Below are 26,219 nucleotides of genomic sequence, written 5' to 3'. Positions count from 1 at the left end.
TTCATGTTAAATAACTCCCAGACTAGAAGGGTACTTAAGTTTATGGCAGCGGCTAGCCTGTCTTCTCCCTGCGTGTGCAAGTTTGCCCACTCACACCTGGACAGGCACATGCTCTTTGCATGATGGTGGGGAAGTTTTACTGGCTGATGGGTGAGATTCTTTGCTGAGGTTTCAGAAAGCTTGTTAGCCTCGTCTGAGGCTGAGCATGGAGCAAGGCAGCTCGGCACAAGGGGAGCATCAGATCTTCTGTGGACTAGGGGCCGACACGGGGAAACCGTGAGCATGGTGGCAATTTGTGTGGCTGGTTCTGCGGGACACTTGTGAGCCCCACAAAAATCCTGAATGATCTCCCACAATGTCTGGTTAGGCTCCAACACAACTCCCATATCCAGCCGTCTGCGGGAGGGTGCTCCTTTCTGTCTTGTGGTCAAGGACTCTTCTGTTTTCCCACTATAGTGAAGAAGTTTTTTCCCACCCAAGGTTTGGGATTCCCAGTATGAGAGCAGCATGCTTTTGAGGTTGAGATAATGGTCCAGTTTTGGGCCCTCCACTACAAGAAAGATGTGGAAAAATTGGAAAGAGTCCAGCAGAGGGCAACAAAAATGATTAAGGGGCTGGAGCATATGACTTATGTGGAGAAGCTGAGGGAACTGGGACTGTTTAGTCTGCAGAAGAGAAGAATGAGGGGGGATTTGATAGCTGCTTTCAACTATCTGAAAGGGGGTTCCAAAGAGGATGGATCTAGACTGTTCTCAGTGGTAGCAGATGACAGAACAAGGAGTAATGGTCTCAAGTTGCAGTGGGGAGGTTTAGGTTGGATATAAGGAAACACTATTTCACTAGGAAGGTGGTGAAGCACTGGAATGGGTTACCTAGGAAGGTGGTGGAATCTCCCTCCTTAGAGGTTTTTAAGGTCAGGCTTGACAATACCTTGGCTGGGATGATTTATTTGGGGTTGGTTCTGCTCTGAGCAGGGAGTTGGACTAGATGACCTCCTGAGGTCCCTTCCAACCCTGATATTCTATGATTCTATGACAGGCAGTTGAAGCCAAATGGCATCACGAGTGATTGAAATGATGACTCTAAGTGCCTTGGGATGACTACATTTGGTCCTATCCTGTGTGAAAACAAACTGATTATCTGACATTTCTCAAGCTGTTCCTAGTATTTCTCCCCAATGTGCTTTTACGTTCCATCTAAGCAGCTGAAGTCAATATTTAATAAAAGTTTGAAAAGTGTATATTTCTATAAGGCTTCAGCAAACGCTTTTTCTTCTGAGATCTAAGCAATTGTTAAGCTTTCCCTAAGCACTAAACGTTGATGATACTTTATCGCTGGCTACAAACACGTGTATAATGTAGCACTCCATTTTAGCTCCCATAAGCAAGGCTGTAACTATTGCATGTACATAGAGAGCTTACGGGGCTTTCATGCGGGTCCCCACATCTGTACCCTAGAGTTCAGAGTGGGGAAGGAACCCTGGCAGAGGGGTTCTGAGCTACTTGGCAATTACACTTTAACTTACTAATCAACACCAACCAAGAAACTGCCAACTAATTAGCAGATGTAAGTTTCCATTTAGAAGACAAATAACATATAAGCCCCCAGTTAATGTAAGGGATGCTTCCCAGTATGAAATTACAAGGCATCCGTTTGCCATATAATTACAGATTGTAGAGTGTTTACTGTTTCTCAGTGCCTGTGAAATAAATGTATTCCATCTGGAATGGAGCAGTCATTGGAAGCAGTATCATTTTCCTAGACTGTTCAATATAACATAAATTATGTCTTTATATTCCAATTGCATAGTAAAAAGAATCTAGAAAGTACCAAGTAGGTTTAGAATTATTACAAAGAATAGTAGCCCCCTAGCTACTGATCTCTCTCTCACACACAGTGCTGATATCAGAACTGTTGTACGTCACCTCCCAAACCCAGAGAAGTTAGGAAAGTTTTTGGTCAAAGTTTCTTTCCAACAAAAAAAGGCTTTTTGACAAAAAACGAAAAGTTTTGCAGAAACTTTGGTAGAAATTTTCCAGTTTTTTTTTAAATGAAAAGCCAGAAACTTTTTGGTACACATTTTCATTAAAATATGTGGGGTTTCGGTTTGCAAAACCAGAACATTTTTACACAAAACAGTTTTCAGAAAATGAAAACGTCATGCTTTTTCATTGAAACACTGAAAAAAAATTGTGGAAAATTTAGAAAGAAAAACAATTTCAAAAATTCATATGACAAATAATTAGCATTTTTTAAATCAGCTCGATTCAAAACACTGGTTTACTACTATTTGAGCTAAAGGAGATCTCCTTTATGTGGCAGCAATAGTAGGTCTTTTATCCGGATCGTCTTGGCCTGGCCACTAGAGAGTGGCATTGCTCATTCTCTCACACATATAAATACAAACAGCCTATAAATGTACAGTGCAATGCCTATAAATGTACAGTGAATGTCGAAAGCTTACAGTACAACGAGGCTGCTGAGGTTCTGGAAGGCGCAGTCAGGAATGTGCCAGATCAGGTTGAGAGCCAGCGTCATGGCCTGCAGGGCTGGAAGGTTATTAAGAGCTTGGACAGGGATCTCTGTCAGGGCATTATCATCCAGCCACAAGTGACGTAAGGAGGGCAGTCCCTCAAAGCTCTTCATGGGCACCACGGAAATCAGGTTTGCATCCAGGCGTCTGGGGGAAAGAAACAGTGTGGATGAGTAAGAGGTTCACCCAGCGTTGCATGATGTGCCTCTATTGTTAGTTAAGTGGGTTTCTTGCTGCTGACTCATGAGAAATTGAAAGCCCTGGAGATGGAGCTGGTCTGTAAAAAGCAATTAAAGCAAGGGAAAGCCACAGTGCAATGTTCCAAGCACTGCCCAGGACAGGTGCTGCAACCGTGACCTAGCAGCACCTCTTATGGGACCTTGAGGGTAGTTCATTTGTGTAGCCCATTCAAACCTTTGCCCCTCCCAAGGTTGCCAACTGCCAGTTCTGATGGTATTTCTAACAATGTAACTGGACTAAGACCCATCATCTTATTTCATATAGACGTGCCGAACAGCTGCCAGCCAGGAATGACTGAATTCCTAGGGTCCTGGATTACATATGAATGCCTGACTCAGAAACCAAAGACAAGGAGGGAGGGAGCAACAACGGTGAGCATCCATCAGACCATATCTCAGAAGATGCTCTCTGGGTCACAGGAGTTCAGGTCTTAGTCCAACTACTCTTTACAGTCATGAAAACCCAATGACTGGAGCTGGTCAGAAACTGGAAATTCTGTTCCATGAGAAATTCTGCCTTTGAAATTTGATTTTGTTCCAAATTTCCCCAGGAACAAAAATTCTGAAAGATTTCCATTCAGAATAATTCAAAGATTTTTTTTCAATAATGTCAAACTGTTTCATTTCAATAAGGTGCAAACATTTCATTTTGATAATGTCAAAACATCATAATATAAAATGTAGAACATATGTATTATACTGAATATTATCTGTAACTATAATGTAATATTAAAATTAATTTTTAATTGGATATTAAAGTCAAAATGAAATGACTCAAAGTGATAAAGTCAAACCAAACCTTGTTGAAAAGTGAGATCGAAATGATTTGTTTCAACTTTTTCCTGTCAAAAATTTTGTTGAAATCAACATGTTCCTGGACATGTTTAGATTCTGACAAAATCGTGTTTTCCAACAGAAAACTGTTCTGTCAAAATTCTTCCGACAAACTCTACCAACAGCAAAAATCTACCAAAAATCAGTGCTATCCTCCAAGTTCACCTTAGCTGGAATGAGATTCACTCTTTTACCCATAAGAAATAAGCAGGATAGTTTGATGTGTCTTTCTGCCTAGGAACCGATATGATAAATGACTATGGACAAATTTCTGCCCTGTCTTATACCCTGTTAACACAGTTACATGGAGAATAATTCAGGGCAAAGTTTGGCACATTGTTTTTTCTTCAGGACATCAGGACACCAAAACTTACTGAAGCATACGTTGTGTTTAAGAAAACCTGGTCAAAATTTTTCATCAAAACATTTTTGGACAATTACTAGCTTTTTAACCAAAACAAATTTTTGTGTGGCAATTTTGGTTTTGTTGAAAATTTCTGGTTTTTGGGGGTGGGGTGGGTGGGGGGAAGGGGCTAAACAATGGAAACAAACAACTGTCATTTTTTTGGTACAATGTTCTCATTTTCAGTAAGATAAATATGGCTTGGGGTTTTTTTTTGGAAACCAGATCTCTTTTACCCCATAGCATACCGCTTTATTGAAAACGGTTTTCAAAAGCTAATCTTTTTCACATTACATTTTCATAGAAAAAGAAATTTCACAGCAAGTTTAAAAATACTATACATTTTTCAAAATTTCCAGGGAAAAAGAATTTACACTTTTTTGCCCCCTTCTAGCTTTAAGCCTTAAGAAAGGAAGAAGCTGACACAGAGGGTGGACTATCTCTCAGAACATAAAGGGAAGTACCCTGAGAGGAGGATGTTGTTGTGGTTAAAGAAATGAGCTGAGTCTCAGAAGATCTGGCTCCAAATTCCACCTCAGTCACAGACTTCCTGTGTGACCTGGGGCAGTGCCTTTGTAGAAGGAGGATGATAATCCTGATTTGACTATGTAGTTTGTAAACTCCACAGGCCTGGGACCGCCTCTTAGAGTGTGTAGACAGCTGCTACCACAACAGGACTCTGATTCCTATTGGAGTCTCTACTACTAATTTAATCTGAATGGTCCTTGTGCACGTGAGCCTTGGCTGGCAGAGTTAAGCCCAGTTTTACACACAATAACACGGTGCGTGGGGATTTCACCATCCTTTGCCTTTCGGTGGTACTGAGGGGAAACACTGATTGGCTGCTAGCTAGGGATGGTGGTGAGACAGCTGCAGACGCTACCCTGCTGTGGAAGACAGGCACTAAATCGATACAGACAGAGCTAGCAAATGGGCCTACATTTCTGTCTTGATTAAGGAGAAGTAAGGCAGATCACTGATGCAGCAGAACCAGAGCCATCTATCCCCCAAGCTGTTCATAGTAGCAGGGCGCTTGCGTCTCACAGGTTGGGGTCAGGTCAGCTGTCCTTCCTCCCCTGCACAGGGGCTGTGAGAGGAAGTGTCTACGCTGCAACTGGAAGTGTGACTGCAGCATGTCTTGAATCTAGCCAGCTCGGGTAACAACAGCAGTGGCGCTGTGGCACGTGAGTGCTCAGGTGGCCCGCCCACACTGAAGCCCAAGCTGCTGCAGATTCATTAGCAAGATTACAACTAGCTCAGGTACGTCTGCAATGCTGTAATCAGAATTCTGTCTGCAGTGTAGACGTACTGTTGGCCCTGTTATATCAATATTAATACAGACCAGGTCTGACCTTAAACCTCTCTGTCGTATCTACCCATATAGCCTCCAATGCCATAGGATCTGAGAAGCTCACAATCTTCGCTGTATTTGTCCTCCCAACACGGCTGGGAGGTAGGGCAGTGCTATTATCCCCATCGTAGGGGGGAAACTGAGGCACAGCTCCATTTTTAGGCACCACTGTGCTCCACAAAACTCCCGCTGGCGACCACCTAACCCTGTAGACACCTAAAACTGCCCAGTGCTTATGTTTTTGGAGTAAAAGTTTCTGCCTCTGAGCACGCGCAGTGCACCTCAGTCTAGGTGCTGGGGTGCCTATCTCCCACCTAAGCCCCAGGGCCGGGAAAGACAGGAGCTTGGATGCCTAGGTCACGTGTGGGGCTCAATCCAGTAGGTGTGTTCAGAGGCCGCCCCAACTCCACACCAACTTCCCACTCCCTGGTAACACTGGTCTGAAGATTATGGCATGCACCCGGGACCTGGGCGACTCCCAGTTCAAATCCCTCTCTGCCAGAGAAGGGGGAAGCGTTTGAATAGGAATCAGCCACCTCCCAGGTGAGAGTGCCCTAAACCCTGCACTGAAGATTATCAGGGTGGTCCTCCTCTTCTCCCCTACAGCTATTTTGCGGGGAGGCCTCTGAGCACCCGCCTGAAAGCCTATCTTCCCCCAGTGTGTGAACCACAAGAAGAGCCAGGTGCCTCCCTGCAGCCCGGACTTCAGCGCCAAGCTCAGAGCAGGGGAGGGCTTAGCACTCTCACTGGCATCTCCCATTGGCTAGCTCCCACTGCACCTCGCATGTTTACGACATTCGAAGGTGCCTGCTTCTCCACCTTCATTCTATAGAGAGTCCTGGTGCCTAACTTGGTTTTGTGGATCTTAATATTGTTCCTGTGGTTTTTGTCACAACACCTAAGTCCCTTTTGCGGATCCAGGCTTGAGAGACTAAATGACTCACCCAAGGTCACCCAGAAAGGCTGTGACACAGCAGGAGCTTGACCGGGGGTCTCTCTCTCTCTCTCAACTTCCAGCAAGTGCTGTAACCACTAGGACATCCTAATGTTCTTGCTGAACTGCTGTAAGTTTCTCACGTAGACAAGCCCACAGAGACTTGGATGGCTTCAGAAACCCGTCCTAACAAACGGATGTTTGCATAGTACATGAAAGCCTACCAGTGCCCCAGCTGAGCCGGCCAGGAGGACGCTCCATTAGCTCAGCTGGCAGGGTTGCTGTCTATCTGCCCCAGTTCATATCTCACTGCAGGATACAGGCAGATTTAACAACAGTGCATAAATCTGCCGGGAGCGTCTCACAGACAGAATGCAGAGTCACAGACTTTTTAGGAGCATGGAGAACATTAAACTGCCTCTGATCTATGGAAAATGAGAAAGCCACTAAAATACCATGAGCAGCGTCGCGCTGGAGCCCTGCCCGCTCTATCCTATCCCAAAACCAGGAGGGGCTGCTGCATTTTCTCTTGCAAGGCTGGCATTGCCCCGGCAGATGGGCTAAAAGGAAGGCGGCAGTGCCCAGAGAGACCTCTGTACTGCTGCCCTTATTATGTTTGAGGATCCGGGAATGGCAGAGGCAGAGCATGGAAGAGGCAGCCTCCTTGCTCCCATCTGAGACTGCACTTCCTGGCAAGGAGCTAGGTCAGGTGATGAAGCTGTCTCTTTTCACCCGTGTGCATATCTGCTTCAGCTTGCGTGGAGCTGATCTCACCAGAAATGTCTAATTGGTGCCTCAAAGGCAATTGTCTCTCTTCTTATCTGAGTTTATCTTGAAGGCTCGGTTGAGTTACCCACTCTCCCATAATAGGAAAAAAGTTCCCTGTGGTAAGAAAAGAAGGAGATGATATCACTGCAACAAAACCTTTCCGATAACGAAGTAATGTCTAGGGCCCAAAGCCTCAGTGCTTTGCTCAGGCAGAGCTCCCGGATGCTTTGCTTGAGTCAGGACCTGGCCTGTTGGCTTCAGTGGGAGCTTTGAAATGAGGACTACTCAGCAAATAATGAATGAAGACCCTGGGCCATGGGTCCAGGGCAGAGTAGGACACCCAGCTCAGAGGCACTCCACTCCAGCTTGGGTTCCAATCCGGGTGCATGCGTTTGCAAACCAGCTCCTGACGGTGGTGCACATGCAAACACCCAGTCCTTTCTGGATAGCTGCAAACACTGAAGCTCCAACCGGCCAACCAAGTGTGAGGCCAGGTCACATGGTCATGGTCTTCCTCTTGATTGGCTTAGGATAGCGTACACACCTGTCTGAGTATTAAAGGCAAGTATTAGTCTTCGAGGGCCCCCAGCAGAATGGGTTGGAGGAGGGCCCACTGGTCAGGGTGCTAACCTGGGACTTGGGAGACCCAGGTCCGATTCCCTGTCCCACCACAGACTTTCTGGGAGCTCCTGATGCCTGCGTTGTGCAGTAATCGCAGTGGAGTGAAATTGGCATATTTTTGGGAAAGGGGAAAAACTGTCTTGCAGGCTTGTCCCAGAATTCTCCAGAGGCTCAGCTCAGTCTCTGCCACAGCAGCTTTGCCAGCCCACAAATCAGACCTGCAAGAGGCCCCTAGTCCTGCTTCCAGTTTCCAATCAGCTCTTGCAAACTTCCGGGCAAGGCCTGTGAGCCCCAGACATAAACACATTCTCTGTCCGTTGGCTGCTGAACAGGACCCAATGGAAAAGATTGTCAGGCTCTGTTTGAACTGCAATCAGTGCTGCTCTTGGCACAGACGGCTCAGGGAAATCCTCCGCGGAAGGATGCTCAGGCAGTGAAATCAACCCCGGGCTTAAACTCCGCACTCGGTGCCCTTGGTGGAAACAAAAGGGCTTTGTTATCCCAGCCACAGCCACCTCCAAACCCCCTCCGGTCAGAATTGTGCAACCACGACACAAGTAGGGATGGCGGCGCAGCTAAAAGACTGCTGACACGGAACCCTGCAATCAAGTCCTTCCCCTGGGGATCTTTGGCTTCACACCTGCTGCTCAGCGCAGCAAACAGCCTGGCACAGGGAGATGCTCCCCTGTAAAAGCCTCAGGAGACAGCCAGACACCGGGAGGAATGACTCAGGAGGGGGATCAAAGAAGTGCATAGATCCCCGACTTTCTGCAGGGAACTGCAAACACCTGAGTTTGTTGGACAAGGAGAGAGGAGCATTTCCCTGTGATAGGAAGGAATGTGAGCTACTGACAAATGCCCAGGCTGCGTGTGGCAATATTTGACCATCGTTAACCTGTTGTGTTGTTGGGGTGGGAGTGGGGGAGCAGAGGCTTGTAGTGCTCATGAAATGTGCTGAACTGAAAGCCCATAACACTGATACCCTCCAACGTCTTGTCTCCACTAGGAGAAGGGTGTGTTCATAATGTGTTAAAATCCTATTGCAGACAAGGCAAGTTGTTGTTGTAACATATTAGCAGGTGGAGGTAAACCCTAGGCTCCCCAGCTAATGTGTTAAAATGACAGCATGCCCTGTCTACATTAGGATTTTAACACACTAGTGCACACGTGTTAGCCTGTAAGCTCATTGGGGCTGAGTCCATCTCTGTTCAGTGGTTGTACAGCACCTAGCACAATGAAGTTGTGTGCCATGACTGGCTTCCTAGGTGCTACAATAATAAAAACCTTTTTTTCTAGTGTTGATGTGGTCTTGGCTTAGGAAGGGGAGCTGGGGATGCTCAGCACCTCGGAGAATCAGGCGTAAATGCGCAAGCACAGACTCAAGGGCGGAGTGCCTTCAGCCAGGGAAAACAGGCAGACTCTCAACTCTGGTCCTTTCCCATGGGCTGGTACAGGAGCTTAGGCCAGTTCTGCTTCCAGGAACCCAGGTCAGAGAGGGCTGAAGCTGGAATGAAGGTTCTGGAACTACTAAAGCCTAGGGGCCAGCTGGATGTGAGTGCTGGCTTTTGCCCTGACGAAGTGACTCAGGTTGATGCTCTTTGGGACAGGCGGTGTCTCTTTGTTCTCTGTCTGTACAGTGTCTGGTGCCATGGGGACCTGGCCCATGGCTGGGGCTGTTAGGTGCTAACGTAATACACCTACTATATAATGTACAGCACCTGGCGCCATGGGGACCTGGCCCATGGCTGGGGCTGCTAGGTGCTACTGTAATATACCTACTATATAATGTACAGCACCTGGCGCCATGGGGACCTGGTCCATGGCTGGGGCTGCTAGGTGCTACCGTAATATACCTACTATATAATGTACAGCACCTGACGCCATGGGGTCCATGGCTGGGGCTCCTAAGTGCTACAGTAATACAAATGATATATAACAATAGCAACAGGGGCCATTGGCAAAGCCGTGACTAGTTACAGGGGAGCAAGGTGGCACGTCTCCCCCAGGGGGCAATGATGTGGTGACCTCCTGCTTTTGGCAGGGGGAGGGGAGTTAGAGGGTGCAGAGGTGCAGGGTGTGAGGCAGCAGATGCTTTCACCTTTTCCCTGAAGAGCCAGCGCTAGCCCATTGGGGGCCCTAAGCAGGAATACTACCCCCCCCCCCCCGTCTCTTGTCTCTGTGCCACTTGCAGACCAGCCAGATGGACCAAGGCAAGTGGGCGATGGCTGCAGTCGCAGCTTCTTGCCAGGAGGGGCCACTCTCTACCTTGCCTGGCAGGCAGGAGGCTGCAGGTGGGACTAGCTCAGCCCTTCGCTGCCTGGCCCCTTCCCTTCCTGGCTCAGACCAGAGCTGGGAGTGCGGCAAGGGGAACCTAGGCAGGCAGTGGGGGCTGAGCTGGCTGCAAGGGGGGGGGGAGCCCCAGCTCCCAGCTCCCTGGCCTCCTCTCTGCCCAGCTGCAGCAACCTCTCCTTCTACCCCCCCTCCAGGGGGCAGATAAATGGGGGTTGGGGGTATGGGGTCTGGGGAGGCCTGGGAGAGTGGGGTTTGGAGAGGGAGTGCCTGGGAGGAGGAAGGCCCTTGGGAAAGGAGATTGGGCCCAAGGAGAAGGAGGCTCTTGGGAGAGCCTTAGAAGGGGGAGACCTTACAGAGGCTAATGGAGGGAGGCCTTGGGGATGGGAAACAGAGAAAGGGGGACAGGGGACAGAAGGCTGGAGGGGAGCAAGGAGGAACCTTATGGGGAAGGGACTGGCTCCTTACCTGCCCTGAGATGGTAGCAGCCTTTGGCCACTACTGAGCACCGCTGAACGCACACCACAGACACAAGATGGCCCAGTCCAGGACCAGCCCCGAGCCGGCCGCTCCCCCCTCCTGTCCAAAGGGACAGTGAAGGGCGACACAACGACCAAGTCATGCCCACCGAGGGATCCGAGCTCAAGAGGAGCCGCCACATCAACTGGCCTGGAGCCTGCTGTGTAGCGTTAGGTCACTGGCAGTGAGCCAGGGGCCTCTGGGTGCCTTTCACTGAGATCCTAACCAGGCCCTCCTCAAGCCAGCTCCCTATACAGGATCCTAAAAGGAACAGAAGCGGCTGATCGGCTAATGGAGGTTCTGGGAATCCAGACATCTGGCACAACTGCCCCTCTTATGGAGCAGCTGGTATGGGAACCCACAAGGGGAGAGGCAACTCTAGATTTAATCCTGAGTGGAGCGCAGGAGCTGGTCCAAGAGGTAACTATAGCAGGACCACTTGGAAATAGTGACCATAATACAATAGCATTCAACATCCCTGTGGTGGGAAGAACACCTCAACAGCCCAACATTGTGGCATTTAATTTCAAAAGGGGGAACTATTCAAAAATGAGGGGGTTAGTTAAACAAAAGTTAAAAGGTACAGTGACTAAAGTGAAATCCCTGCAAGTTGCGTGGGCCCTTTTTAAAGACACCATAATAGAGGCCCAACTTGAATGTATACCCCAAATTAAGAAACACAGTAAAAGAATTAAAAAAGAGCCACCGTGGCTTAACAACCACGTAAAAGAAGCAGTGAGAGATAAAAAGGCTTCCTTTAAAAAGTGGAAGTCAAATCCAAGTGAGGCAAATAGAAAGGAGCACAAACACTGCCAACTTAAGTGCAAGAGTGTAATAAGAAAAGCCAAAAAGGAGTTTGAAGAACGGCTAGCCAAAAACTCCAAAGGTAATAACAAAATGTTTTTTAAGTACATCGGAAGCAGGAAGCTGCTAAACAACCAGTGGGGCCTCTTGACGATCGAAATACAAAAGGAGCGCTTAAAGACAATAAAGTCATTGCAGAGAAACTAAATGGATTCTTTGCTTCAGTCTTCACGACTGAGGATGTTAGGGAGATTCCCAAACCTGAGCTGGCTTTTGTAGGTGACAAATCTGAGGAGCTGTCACAGACTGAAGTGTCACTAGAGGAGGTTTTGGAATTAATTGATAAACTCAACATTAACAAGTCACCGGGACCAGATGGCATTCACCCAAGAGTTCTGAAAGAACTCAAATGTGAAGTTGCGGAACTATTATCTAAGGTTTGTAACCTGTCCTTTAAATCGGCTTCGGTACCCAATGACTGGAAGTTAGCTAATGTAACGCCAATATTTAAAAAGGGCTCTAGAGGTGATCCCGGCAATTACAGACCGGTAAGTCTAACGTTGGTACCGGGCAAATTAGTCGAAACAATAGTTAAAAATAAAATTGTCAGACACATAGGAAAACATAAACTGTTGAGCAATAGTCAACATGGTTTCTGTAAAGGGAAATCATGTCTTACAAATCTATTAGAGTTCTTTGAAGGGGTCAACAAACATGTGGACAAGAGGGATCCAGTGGACATAGTGTACTTAGATTTCCAGAAAGCCTTTGACAAGGTCCCTCACCAAAGGCTCTTATGTAAATTAAGTTGTCATGGGATAAAAGGGAAGGTCCTTTCATGGATTGAGAACTGGTTAAAAGACAGGGAACAAAGGGTAGGAATTAATGGTAAATTCTCAGAATGGAGAGGGGTAACTAGTGGTGTTCTCCAAGGGTCAGTCCTAGGACCAATCCTATTCAATTTATTCATAAATGATCTGGAGAAAGGGGTAAACAGTGAGGTGGCAAAGTTTGCAGATGATACTAAACTACTCAAGATAGTTAAGACCAAAGCAGATTGTGTAGAACTTCAAAAAGATCTCACAAAACTAAGTGATTGGGCAACAAAATGGCAAATGAAATTTAATGTGGATAAATGTAAAGTAATGCACATTGGAAAAAATAACCCCAACTATACATACAATATGATGGGGGCTAATTTAACTACAACGAGTCAGGAAAAAGATCTTGGAGTCATCGTGGATAGTTCTCTGAAGATGTCCACGCAGTGTGCAGAGGCAGTCAAAAAAGCAAACAGGATGCTAGGAATCATTAAAAAGGGGATAGAGAATAAGACTGAGAATATATTATTGCCCTTATATAAATCCATGGTACGCCCACACCTCGAATACTGTGTACAGGTGTGGTCTTCTCACCTCAAAAAAGATATTCTAGCACTAGAAAAGGTTCAGAAAAGGGCAACTAAAATGATTAGGGATTTGGAGAGGGTCCCATACGAGGAAAGATTAAAGAGGCTAGGACTCTTCAGCCTGGAAAAGAGGAGACTAAGAGGGGATATGATAGAGGTATATAAAATCATGAGTGATGTTGAGAAAGTGGATAAGGAAAAGTTATTTACTTATTCCCATAATACAAGAACTAGGGGTCACCAAATGAAATTAATAGGCAGCAGGTTTAAAACAAATAAAAGGAAGTTCTTCTTCACGCAGTGCACAGTCAACTTGTGGAACTCCTCACCTGAGGAGGTTGTGAAGGCTAGGACAATAACAATGTTTAAAACGGAACTGGATAAATTCATGGTGGCTAAGTCCATTAATGGCTATTAGCCAGGATGGGTAAGAATGGTGTCCCTAGCCTCTGTTTGTCAGAGGATGGAGATGGATGGCAGGAGAGAGATCAATTGATCATTGCCTGTTAGGTTCACTCCCTCTGGGGCACCTGGCATTGGCCACTGTCGGTAGACAGATACTGGGCTGGATGGACCTTTGGTCTGACCCAGTACGGCCATTCTTATGTTCTTATGACCGGCTCAGTCAGTCACTAAAGCAATGCCCAGAGGTCCCTGCCTGGATCAAGGCCCTTATTCTCCATAGGTTCTTATACAGTGCTCACCACTGTAGCGTCACAGCACTGGGTGCTGCCCAAACCCGTGATAAAGACAGCCCTGCCCCCGACACGTCCAGTGCAGCAAAAGCTGTTCTAGACAATGGAGCGAGCGTGATGTGAGCAGGGAGCAAGGCCATGCACCATCGCAGAGCGTGGGGGTAAAGCGTCCCAGCGCAGAGGAGCCAGCCTTTACCCCCACGCTCTGCGATGGCGCATGGCCTTGCTCCCCGCTCACATCACGCTCGCTCCATTGTCTCCAGCGACCGAGCTTCTGATTTGTGCAGCAGTAACGGAGAAGAGCCCCAGGCCATCAGCCTGGGCCCTTACAAGGCACCGTGCAGTGGGTCATCTCTTATATAGCTATGGCAGAGCAGTTGTGTTTGCTCCTACAAGCCCTATGGGACACAGGGACTTCTCAGTCACACCCCTTACATCTGGGACGACCCTCCTTTGGTCACCATAATCTACCTGTGGTGCAATGAAAAGCTGCTGCACTAGACCTGAGGCCCTGGGCCAACCTATCTATGTAACGCTGACGTGCATGAGGAAGGATGGTCCAGTAGTTAGGACACTAGGCTAGGGCTTGGAGTCAGGTCCCTGCTCTTCCACTGGCTCCCTATGTGACCTTGGGCAAGTCACCTAGCCCCTCTCTGCTTCCATTCTCACTGTGAACAACGGGGTAAAGGCACTGTCCTACTTCCCAAGGATGTAGGAGGATCGATACGAGTGTGAGGTGCTCAGATACTCAGGTGATAGAGCCAGGTCAGAGGACATTGATAGAGGAAAGGAACGTAGCTAGGAGTATGACTTCTTGGTTCCCAGAGGCTCTCAGAATGACTGATCGGGTATCGTCCGGTTCCTCTGAACACTTTGCTTATGGGCGTCATTAGGAAAAATAAAAACCACCTTGTTTTCCTACCAGAGCAATGAGTGAGGCCCTACATCCTGCACCGGGAGGCAACGTAATCCCTCTGATACCCATCCTCTACCCCCAGGTCTGATCCAGCTCTCACTTACCCCAGCATCAATCAGGAGGAACTTTCTGAAGTCAGTGGAGTGATACCTGTATCACTCCAAGGGAGACCAGAATCAGATCCCATTGTCTATCTAGGTTCCTCTCTTGGTACCCAACTACCACAGTGAGGGCTGCCTAGATATGACACTAAAATATAGATCATTAGTTTTATACCTGCTGTCCTCAGCCCATTTTAGATGGATCCTCACTGTAGCTCATCAGGTTTGTAGGAATGCTGACACATCTACTGTACGTAACATCTGGGACTCATCTTCCCTGTTGCACTGACACATCTACTGTATGTAACATCTGGGATCCATCATTAATCTTCTCAGTCACCAGGGGAAATGTAACAAGTCCTGGATTCTCATGTGCTTAAGTGAGAGAGTTAAGGGTCACGAGTCCCCTTAATAAAGGTCAATGGAAAACATATTGGGAGTTATCCTATGACTCATACTCTAGAGTGTGTGTGTGTGTGTGTGTGTTATTATTTATTTAGTGCCTGCAGTGTTCTAGGCCCCATGCAAACAGGCAAGAAGTTATGGGCCTCTTCTGGAAGAGATTACAATCTGAACTTTGTGTCTGTGAGCTTCGGTGCTTGCAGACAGGTGCTACAGTGCTTGTCTCCTGCCATGGTCCAGATGAGAAGCAACATGAAGCTGAGTCTTTGACATGCCACCAGGCTGCTTATATTGGAAGGAAACTGCAGCTCATCTTAGGTACAGCTTTGTAAGGTTCCAGCAGGTCTTTTGTGTGCGTGTGTGTGTGTGTGGGGGGGGTTGTCTCTTTCTGTCGCATCCCTGGAACAACACCTAACAGCTGAATTAAGCCAAAACATGTGGCATCCTGCAGAATCCAGGATGCTTGGGAGCACTGCTGGTGAATCCCAAAGAAGTTGTGTTGGGGATGACAGAGGGTTAGATGAGATGAGGTAGCACATACCCCAGCATCATATTTTCCATCCTCCCCTGCTCTTTAGTTTTAGGAATAATATAGCACACTTAATTTTTCTGCAGGCTCCTTCATGCAGTGCACCACCAGCGAGATAATCACAAGCTCATGAGAACAGGAAAATTAGAAGAGAGGAAATGACTCAAGTGCTTAAAGGGAGCGTTAAAGATGAATGGGGCAGTGCAAGTACCTGTGGTGATACCATAATTTGAGATTGTTAGTTCAAGCTAAGTGAAAAATTCTTTCCACATTCCGGGCCAGATCGTCATCCGATGTAAACTGACATATCTCTGTTGACTTTAGTGGATCTACCCCAGCTGAGCATGTGGTCCAACGCATTCAGTGAATACAGCCTCTGTTTCTGCTGGAAGGACACGTGTGACTTACACCAATTTATTTATTTTGAAAAAATTACCAACTTTTCTTGCACCTCTTTAAAAATTCGGTGTCTTGACTGTGTACTATTCTCTGTAAGCAGCTGAGCTGAGTTAGTCAGCTAAGCCATGTGTATTGTTTCTCTTCTCAGACTGGAGGACCATGGGAGCACTTTACAGCACAAATAATTACATGTGCATGCAAATGCAAAATTTGGTTTCCATGAGCTACTTTGAAGTTTGCTTCCCATGAACTTTCACATAGTTGAATCTCAGTCATTCAGAGTGAGGACCAACTGGAGCTAAGAATGCCTAAGTCTTTGAGTCCTTGGTCATTCGCTCCTACAAGAGGGTAGGATCTCACCTTCCATGGGGTTGCTCACTTCCTGATTAAGAAAGCATCTCTTGATGGTGGCAGATTGCCAGGACCCTAACAAGGGCAGCCACGACCAAGGGTCAGAGCAGGGTCAAACCTGAGGCCAGAAATAGCAGAGGAGTTCATAATCAGCTTCCAGACCAAGGTGGATACTAAGGGTCAGAAGTCAAGTCAGGCTCCAGGTCAAAAGGCAAAGTCCAAATTGAGGCAAGGTCCAAGCCAGGCGAAGGAATGGTTGTGGCAGCTACAAAAATTCCACACTATTGCTTAAATACTTCCAGGAATGCCCTTTGCGTTTATATAGGGTGGGGAGCCAATCGGGAGCCATGAGGCTGCTGCCTGTCAGACTCCTTGAGGCAGGACTTCCTGTGGACACAGAGAGTCATGGGCAATGCAGTGCTAACTAACTGCACGGTGCAGTTAGCGACCTAGAAGTTCTGCAGACTTGGGTTCTAGACCTGTAGGATCTTACGCAATCTCATGGGCCATTGCTCAGTTTCTAACTTTCTCTTCTTGGGGAGGATTGTTAAGCCAACTTTGGTGTGACATGGCATCCTCTGATTCCCAGATCCCTTTAACTTTTACATTAGACCACTGTGTAGTGCAAAGATGGCTCTAGATTCACCAGCTGATGGTGGGCAAAGGCCAAGTGCCTGTGCTGTTTCACTTCTTTCTGTCAGGAGCCTTTTGTACCATCGCTTGAGACATTTTGGGCCCCAGCTGCAGCAGAAGAAACCACCCTGGAGGGATCTGGTCTCTCTGAGGGGTTCCAGAGGGCTGTTCTGGGTAACTGCTCTCTTGTGGGGTTCCAGGAGGCTGTGTTCTGTCATCCCCCTGTGCCCAGTGTGCATCTTAGGCCCCATGGGGAGACAGTGACATGCCTTGGGCTACGATGACACCAGGATTCTGAGGAGAGGCAGTTCTAGGTGTTGTTTTCAGCAGACCCAGGTGGTGTAGTGTCTTTGTTTTCTTAGTATCTAGACGAGATAAGGACATGGCTGAAGCTTAACTAAGGGGAAGGGTGGTCTTGTAGGGCACTCAGGAGATATGGGTTTTCTTCTTGGTTCTGTTTCAAGCCCTCAGTGTGACCAGGGTCACTTCACTTAGGGAAGGATTTCCTGTCCTGATTCCAGCACCTTGCACCTCCTGAGTAGCACAACGAGTCAGAATGTAGCCATAGCTGCCTAGTTAGGGATTCCCCCAGCCGTGGGAACTCAGCTAGTGTAAAGCTCCTGCACCAACTGCTGGATTGAAAGTGGTTCCAAGTCTCTGGCCCTGGGCCGGAACAAAGGCAGCTGCTTTGCTGCAAGATGCCTTTGCAAAGGCAAAATATTCATTGGAATCTTGATTTGCAACTATATTCTGCCATCTGTCCAGCACATGGCATGGCTCTCAAAGTGCCGTGTGGATCAGTGGCTGGCGAGTTGATTCCTCCAGTCCATGGTGACTCCCAGACTGCTACAGGGAACAAAGCTTGACCAGTTCTCTTCCAACTACAGAGCATCAATGTGATGGAGCAGTAAGAGATCAGCAGGTCCATCATGTGCTTTGGGCAAGGGGAGCAGTTGACGTTGCTCGAGTGTCCATCGAAGAAAGGTTCAGACAAATGAAGCACCACGAAAAGACTCTTGAACAATTGTACGGACCTTGACCTGACGCTGACACCTGGGGAACGTTCGGACGTCAGTGATAAAGCCCTCTAGGTTGAATTGGACAACATCTGTCAAATTTTGCAATATGCGAAGCACTCTCCACTCCAGGTTCTCCAGTTCATTCACAAGGCAGAGCTGAAGGACACTTTTCCTGATGTGTGGGTAGCTTTGAGGATTCTGCTCATGCTGCCGGTCACAGTCGTGAGTGGTGAGTGCAGTTTTCCGAAGCTCAGGCTCATTAAAACATATCTTTGATCGACGATGGGCAACGAGAGACTGACATCGCTTGCTATTTTATGGCTTGAAAATGCCATTGGCCAGTCTTTGGATCTCTCTGACGCTGTGCTTCAGTTTGCCAGTGCAAAGGTGAGAAAAGTGACCTTTTGAACTACAGAACTAGGGTTAACATTCTAAGGCTGTCACCTACAGTAGCATTATTTAATACTGGTCCACCCAATGTTGGTGACCAGTTCAATTTCTTGATGTTAATACATTTCAGTTATTCTTAAAATTAAAAAGTTTCTATACACTTAGAGGAAACAATTTTTTTATTTGCCTATATGTGGCATGAAGAAATACAGATTTACAGATCCTTGTGTGCAAATGTATCGTCTTATATGACAGGGATAAATTCTGCATGCAAGTTGTGCACCAAAGTCGTGAAATGGGCTACAAATGCAATTAAAATATGGCATTCAAAAGTTTAATAAATGGGGAGGAGGCGCTGAAGACGCTCCTTGCCTGGGTCGCCATTTGGTCTAGGGCCAGCAGGGCCAGCTCCAGGTTTTTTGCTGCCCCAAGCAAAAAAAACCAAACAAACACCAGAATGCCGCCCCTTGAAAAGAGCCGCCCCCAAAGGGCCAGAATGCCGCCCCTTGAGAAGTGCACATGCTTGGAACACTGGTGCCTAGAGCCAGCCCTGGGGGCCAGCCCTGGCTTGGAGAATTCACCTCTGCCCATGCCCGTTCCAAGTGATTCTTCAGACTCTAGGCTGACCTCTTGTGGTTAAACTCGGCCCACTGGCTTGCCCCTGGTTTTGTGCCCTTTTGTGGTACAGAAGTGCTATTATGCACTGAAAATGCCCAATGGAAAAAACACATTCTCATGCAAGCAAGGAGAAGAGAATAAGCCCACAAATGCTGCCACGCTTCTCCCCAAAAGTCAGCTGCTGGGCTGGCGACAGGAGAGGACTTCAGAGATGAGACAGTTCTTCAGTCTTTTCCCAAAGCAGCTACTGGTGGAAGAAGGGCCTTTTGGCTGGAGGAGATCCACCTGCCAGAGCACTTGCCTTTTCCAACCCAAGCATTATTTCTGTTAAGATGTGGTCCATCCTCTGAAAAACCTGAGGACCCTTGCTCTAATGGACACAGCTCAGAAGGAAAGGACTCATGGTTGCTTTGTCTAAATCCGAGTCCCTCAAGATTCCCAGTTCCTCGGCTACTTAATAGCTTCTTCTCAACTCCCCTTCTACTGTGCTCCACAACCCCTCCTTATGGCCCATAAATCACATGAACAATACAGAACTAGCCTTGTCACGAGATAAATTCTGCGCCAGCAGGTTGTAAATTGACGTTACATTATCCCTGTTTTATAGATGCCTCTTCTACTTCCATAGCTTTCTATCCTGTAAACGTTCAGTGGAAGTGACTTTTCTTTTTACCTGTATTCCATCAAATGCGATTTACAAGGAACAATCCTGCCCTTAATGGCAAGCTGTCAAATCTCAAACAGATCAAAGGTGAGAGATGAAAATGGAGAGAATTCACAGGAGCTCTTCAGGCCATGCTAATTCCAAAATGATTTTTTCCCCCTTCCATCTGTCATAAAAATGTATATGCTTGTGAGAGTTTGATCAGGTGGGGGAGCGTTTTCCCCTTTGCCTACATCAAAGCCTACATACCTGCAAATTCCTAGAAGTCATTCCTTGCGTTTTAATCTCCAGCCATATATATAAAAATAATTATCTCCCCTAAGGGGCCGGGGCTGGAAGAGACTTTATTGTGATTCCATCAGATTCCAAAGGGTTCCTGCTAAGGATATCAGGATATGAGGGTGTCTCAGACAGACATTAAGAACCTGGAGGCATCTTGTTACAGGGGTCACAGCCTCCACCCCACCCCCTCATGACAAGGGGTGGCCTTGCAGCACTCTGCCTCAGTTTCTCTGAGGTTTCCAAAAATAATCCACTCACTGCAAAATTCTTTAAAATAAGCTCCCTCCTCCCCACTCCTGGGGTCTAGTCCATTTAACATAGCCCAGCTCCCAGAGTGAGCTCCCTTTCACCCACCCTTAAGTTCAGAGTTTCACAGCCCTCCTCCTGGGACTGCGCCGTTTAAGACCTGGCATCCCTGGCCTGCAAACTCAGCACTTTAGTGCAGGGTTTCACAGCCCTCTGGGGACCATGTGCTAGCTCAGCATCCCATCACAGCCTGTCTGCAGCCATTCATCACCACCACTTCCCCTTTCTCCCGCAGCCTCTGGGCTAGATAAGGTAGAGACCTGATTGGGTCACATGGTCTTCATTTCTCCCACCTGGGGCTGAGACCCATCTCCCTGTAAAGGGCAAGCCAGCCTATGACACGCCTGTACTCCAGCCCCACATATATCCAGCCCCAAACCAGCAGAAAAGTTTAGCATGATTCCTTCCAGCACTAAGGTTTGTCCATTGCCCTTTCTTCCTCCTTCCATACTACCCTTCTTCACCTTCTGCAGACATGATTTTCCCTGGGGGGTCGGCAAGGAAAGCTGAGTTACTTTAAATAACCCAAATGTGGGCACGTGGCAGGGCTGGAGGGTCTTTCAGAGCCCCAGGCAGGCTCTGAACATCGGTAGAGACAAAGCATGAGATGGACTAGGAAGCTTGAAACAACTGGAGCCTTTCCGGTGACTTCAGTTGGAAGTCATATGGCGGCCACAGCGAGCAAGTTTTGTTAATGTGGCAGCACTTTCCCTCTGCGGATCTATCTGGTAACATCAGGAGGAAGGACATTCAGGTGGCGTGCGAGGCTAAATGTTGTCAAGTCCAGCAGTGGCACAAGAAGCCAAGGGAGGGTAGGGAAGGGCCCTTGGTGGAAAGGTTCACGGTCAAGCCTGATGCTATGCATCAGGGATAATAGGCAACAACTTTGCCTTTTCGTCTGAGATACCCAACGCACGTCACACACAAGTAATGAAATTCCCACCCTTCCTGTGCGCGTGTGTGAACTTATCCGTGTTTTAAAAGGAGGGGCACATGAGGAGCAGGGGACGAAGCAACTTGCCCACGGTCCCACACAGAGTGACCGGCAGAGCTCGGCCCAGGATGGCTGGTGGTTCAGGTGCTAGCCTAGTGTAATGCCTCCTACGTGTACCTCAGCATGTTTGTGTGTTTTGACTGGGATGATGTGGCTATTAGCTAAAGCTGTAGAGCAGACTCATTAATCTCTCTCTCTGTCTCTCTCAAGTAGTCTCGGTGCCACTAGATGGGACAGAACACCACACCCAGGAGGTGTGTGGGTTACACTAGCACCTAGAAGACCTAGGTTCAAATCCCAGTGCTACCACCAGTTCACTTTGTCTCTGTGCCTGTTCTCCAGTCCTAGGACATAACAGGGGTGTTACGAGATGCTAGAGGGATTGGGACTGCGTGAGTACCACTGACTGACTTGAATGGGAATTCCTTATACCCTGCCTGGGAGAAAAGTAGCTCCCAGAGGTCTTGCTTCTGAGTCCCTGGCTCCCGCACCATTAGACTGCATTGCCCATGTAGCAGAGGGATTGTGACACCAATCCTGCCACTGTGCCAGGAGAGGGAATGCTTGAAATCCCTTCCAACCCAAAGGATTCAGAGGGGGCCAGGGATTAAAATAGCTCCTTCTCCCCTCCTTCTTCAATCTGTGATGGTATCGACCTAGTGAGGTGTAAGCCCCTACCTTCTCTGGCTGGACAGATCTCCGCATGGCTGTTAGGTCCTACCATGCAGTCCGCCATGGCAGGGCTGAACGACAGCAGCTGCTTTTGGGGATCCTGCCCAGTGGTGCTTCCAGGAGTGTGTGGACTCAAAACCAGACGAGGGAAGTGGCTGCGACTCCCTGGAGATTACTGAATAGCAGCCGGTGCTGGAGGAGCACTGACACCCTCCCTGGCAGCTCAAATTGCTGCCGAGCTACCCAAGGCAACTCCCCCTGTGGAATCAGCCGGCTGCTTCTGAAGCGCCCTTCCCCAATGCGGCTCTGCAGAGAAGCTACCGAAGGGCCCAGCCGTTCCCATCACGTTTGACTATCATTCGCGGGAGAAAAACCAAGAGTTTATCTTGATCTTTTAATCCATCGTGGCTCCCTTCCCTCTTTCCCTTGCTCTCCTTCTGAAAGCCCAGTAATTATAATTTATAGCACCTGCTTGCTTTGAAACCCTTGGATTCCTTTCATCTGGCAGAGGAACAGACGCAATGCCCATCTGCTTTAGGTAAAAGCTCGCAAACCGCAGAGTCGTTAATTAGACTGACACACGACTGTTCCAGAGTACACATGGCATTCTGCTACCGCACCTATAAACCGCTGGCAACCAGACACCCTGCCAGGAGATCACAACTGGACTGGAACATTACATAAGGGGCTGGCACCTGGTCTGATTTGTCCAGACGTTGCCATCAGGTGTACGTGCTCTTCTCGCTAATCCCTCCTGTTGGGTTTCAGAATGGACCCAAAAGGCAGAGCAAGCCCCCATGAGAACAGCCCCTCCAGAGCAGGCGGTTGGGCTGTTTTATAAGACTCTGGGTTTTCATTTCTTTTTAAATCCAAATTCCTCTTTCCATTTGTCTGGCTACTCTTCTTCCAGGGACGTCTTTGCTGACAGCTCCCCAGAGCTCTGTAGGGTTCCTGCTCCCCGCAGCAGTAGATGATGGAGATGATTCTAAAACCGAGCACCTCTGGCTGAGAGTCATCAGTCATGGCGGCAGAGTGATGGAACTTGCAATCAGGGGTGTGCCACCGATCTCAGAATGAGGGGGGATATGGTGCCAGTGGGATGACAGGGGCAGATGAGGTAGGGGGAACAAGGTGCATTTCCTCCTGCAGGAGGCAGCTTTAAAACCACCCCCCCCTTGAAATTTCAAACAGGTGAGCCTAAAATCAGCAGGGACCCAGGGCAGCAGGAGGGGAGGACCAGATACCCAGCAGGGGAAGGATAGAGAAAGTCGGGTCAGCAGGTGAACAGTGCTGCAGGAGCACAGCGTCGGGCGGGCAGCAGGCAGCTGCAGCAGCACCAGTGCAGGATGGCTGCCGGCAGGAGGAAAAGCTGCGTCTCCATCTCTGGCACCGGTTATGACACCCGCTCCCTTTGGCCAGCTTGTCCCTGTGGCATAGATAGGATCAAGCATGTCAACACCTGCTGCAAGGAAACACCCAGCAGGGGTCAGTCATGAATTGTGCACTCCTAAATCACAGGCAACCACAGCTGAGTGATGCACAATAAATAAAACCCAGCATTTGCTGGAGCGGGGTCCCAGCCTCCAGTCTGACTGCAGGGGTGAAGTCTAGGGGAGCCAGACCCCTCCACACACACACCTACCAACACCCACTAGGCATGTCAGGCAGTCTAAGATGGGGTAACCTCCATGCTGAGGAGCTGGACTAACGTGAGAAGCTGGAGGTTAACGTAGGTTGGGGGCCACTTCTTACCCCTTCCTCTTCACTGCTTTGGCTGCTACATTCCACCTGCACCCTCCTGGGGGTACTTAAGGGGTGGTATTTTCCCAAGCTCCCTGCATGGCCTCGGACTAGCGGCACGCTTCTGCTAAAATAATCAGCTCTCGACAGGAGGCAGAGTGCTACAGATGCATACACAATCTGTGAGCTGGGGACACGCTGCAGACCCCAGAGGCGCGCTGCGCTGCTGGCTGTTGCTAAGGCCCATTGCCCTGAGATTCACCTTGCCCGGCTGGAAATCCTGCCGGCGTTGCTTTCCCGCTTGAGATCGCGCTACATTTTGCAGGAGGGAGCTAAGTTGCCTTATCGGAACTGTCACGCTCCAAAAACGAAGAGTGCATCTAAAAACCAGGGAAGAAACAGGACAATGGTGCTCCCCCCAGTACAGCATGTGTAACCCACACACCTCCGGGGTGTGGTGCTCTGTCCCAGCTGGTGGCACTGAGACCACTTAGAGACAGATTAATGAGTTTGCTCTACAGCTAGTTGGCTTTTAGTTCATAGGGCAGAGGTTCATGCCTCCAGAGGTCCCAGGTTCGATCCCACCTGCCAACGACTGTGGTTTACACATGCACAGGGCCCCCTCTGCTTTCCAACCAAATTTGGTCTGTTTCTCCTCATGCCCTCTGTTCTTATGTTTAATGGGGTCCCAAACTTAGTTGGGACCATTCGTTTCAGTTCAGTGCTGAGTCCTACGGGCACATGTTGCAAAGGAGCACTCAGGAGCATTTGTTTGAACTCCACATGGCTGGTCAATTCACCGGTGTTCATCCCTTTTGTATTTGCAACATGGCTTTTTGTTCGGGGGCGGCTGGCCTCCAAGTGAACACCCACAAGGAAATGAGAACAAGGGAATTTATGAATGAACAAGAGTTTCCTTAATTGTTACTTGTTATTTTCTTGTTTAAACAGTTCCAGCTATCCAAACAGAGGGCAGAAACAATACCACGTGGCTTAGATGACTGGTCACGAAGCATTAATCAAACTAAACAGCAAACATAGGCAGAAAATTGGTCATCCAGCCAACCCAACAAATACTTGCACAGTCCCGAGAAGCCAAAATCCTGATTTCATCTAAAAAACCCAAGCAAATCAAACCCACTGTGAGGCGGGCTTGTCTCTAACCCGAATGTTCTCCAGCATTTGGGAGGGGGCTCCTGTGGATGTTTACATGCGAGTTTCCTCCCTCTGCACCCGACTCTGCTCCGATCTCACATCAGAGTCACTGCATTGTGACTTCATAACAGCTGATGGGGCAACAGACGGTGATGTCACTGATGCAGCTGCCTGCCCAGACTGCAGGAGATTTTTGTTCTAACACATAGAGCTGCAAGAGCGAGAAAACAAACAGCACACTCGGGTTTTGTCCATGCTCCCCCCACACACTCAAGTTTGCTCCAGTCTGCAAGCCCCGTCAGCTTATGATGTTTTATGGTGTGTTCCCTGATGGCACGGCAGTCAGTTAATAGCCTTCGAAGTGCCAGGCAAGCCCCAGAACTCAGGGTGATGAACAGTCACGAAGTGCCATAAAATCCTTTCCCGTTTCTGAATGGAAAGACCAGAAGCTCTGGGCAAGGTGAACAAGCCAGGGCTCACATACCCCAACTCGTAATGCTTGGAAGCCACGCTGCAATGATCTATGGATGTTCCAATCTGCTTACTAGGCCGGTAATAAATACACGTGAGCCTCATAAACTTGTGGAAAATTACTCACCCGTACTTGAATTATGAAGAGAAAAAAAATCTCTAATGCAGACCTGCCTTCTCTTCTTCAGAAATGGCTGTCTCTATGGAGACACGGCTAGAACCCAGGGGCTCGTGGCCAGGGGCCAGTTACTTGCATTCAAAGATGTACTGGCATCTTTCATCTCTCTCAGATCAGACCCAATTTATCCTAATGGCCACTTGTCAAACGGAATTAGGTGGAATGGGGAGGTCACAGAAGGGTATTTCTGGAGTAATCTTGGCTCTCAGAGGAAAATTGCTGCACGGGAACACACAGAAGATGAGGTCTTTTTTTTTTTATGAGTATAGTATAGAGCAGGGGTCGGCAACCTTTGGCACGCGGCTCACCAGGGCAAGCACCCTGGCGGGCCAGGCCAGTTTGTTTACCGGCCACATCCGCAGGTTTGGCCGATCGCGGCTCCCACTGGCCGCGGTTCGCCGTCCCAGGCCAATGGGGGCGGCAGGAAGCAGCGGCCAGCATATCCCTCGGCTTGTGCTGCTTCCCACCACCCCCATTGGCCTGTGACAGTGAATCGCAGCCAGTGGGAGCCGCGATCGGCCGAACCTGCTGACAAGGCAGGTAAACAAACCAGCCTGGCCCACCAGGATGCTTACCCTGGCAATCCATGTGCCAAAGGTTGCCGATCCCTGGTATAGAGAAGGAGGGTAGTATCCCTTTAAATAGTTTGTGAATTCTCTAGCGGAGCTCACTGTGTTCTATGGTTTGATGCTACCAAAATCCATCCGGAGCAGCCGCCTGTGTATGTACGTATTGTTAGTAAACATAATTATCTGGACTCCACTGGGCCCATGTGATTGCTCCATACTATCACTGTTGCGTAAAGAGTAAAAGACACAGCAGTGTCAGTGAGTCAGTGTTTCTCTGATCCCAGCTCCAAGTGGGTTCAGTGGCCGAAGGACCCCAAACCTTTCGGAAAAGTCCTCCAAGCTTGGGTTTGCATCCCACAGGCCAATCCAATCCCAGTGAATCCCATGGGGCCAAATACGACCCTGGTGTCAGAGGGGAGCAACTCCAGCAGT

The 26,219-nt window shown here is 48.4% G+C and overlaps 1 protein-coding gene across 1 annotated transcript in view; it reads right to left on the bottom strand.

Annotated features, from left to right (window-relative positions):
- Positions 1-24,653, bottom strand: part of LGR6 (leucine rich repeat containing G protein-coupled receptor 6) — a 103,529-nt gene extending 78,876 nt beyond the window's left edge. Inside the window, exons 1-2 of the mRNA XM_045012298.1 lie at positions 24,579-24,653; positions 2,465-2,680 (exon numbers count right to left, since the gene is read on the bottom strand). Coding sequence (XP_044868233.1) covers positions 2,465-2,646 — 182 coding nt within the window. The 5' untranslated portion in view covers positions 2,647-2,680; positions 24,579-24,653. The remainder of the gene's footprint in view (positions 1-2,464; positions 2,681-24,578) is intronic.
- Positions 24,654-26,219: the final 1,566 nt, after the last annotated feature.

The sequence above is a fragment of the Mauremys mutica genome, chromosome 4, assembly GCF_020497125.1.
Source record: "Mauremys mutica isolate MM-2020 ecotype Southern chromosome 4, ASM2049712v1, whole genome shotgun sequence".
Classification (NCBI taxonomy): domain Eukaryota; kingdom Metazoa; phylum Chordata; order Testudines; family Geoemydidae; genus Mauremys; species Mauremys mutica.
This window is presented reverse-complemented; position numbering and strand designations above follow the sequence as displayed.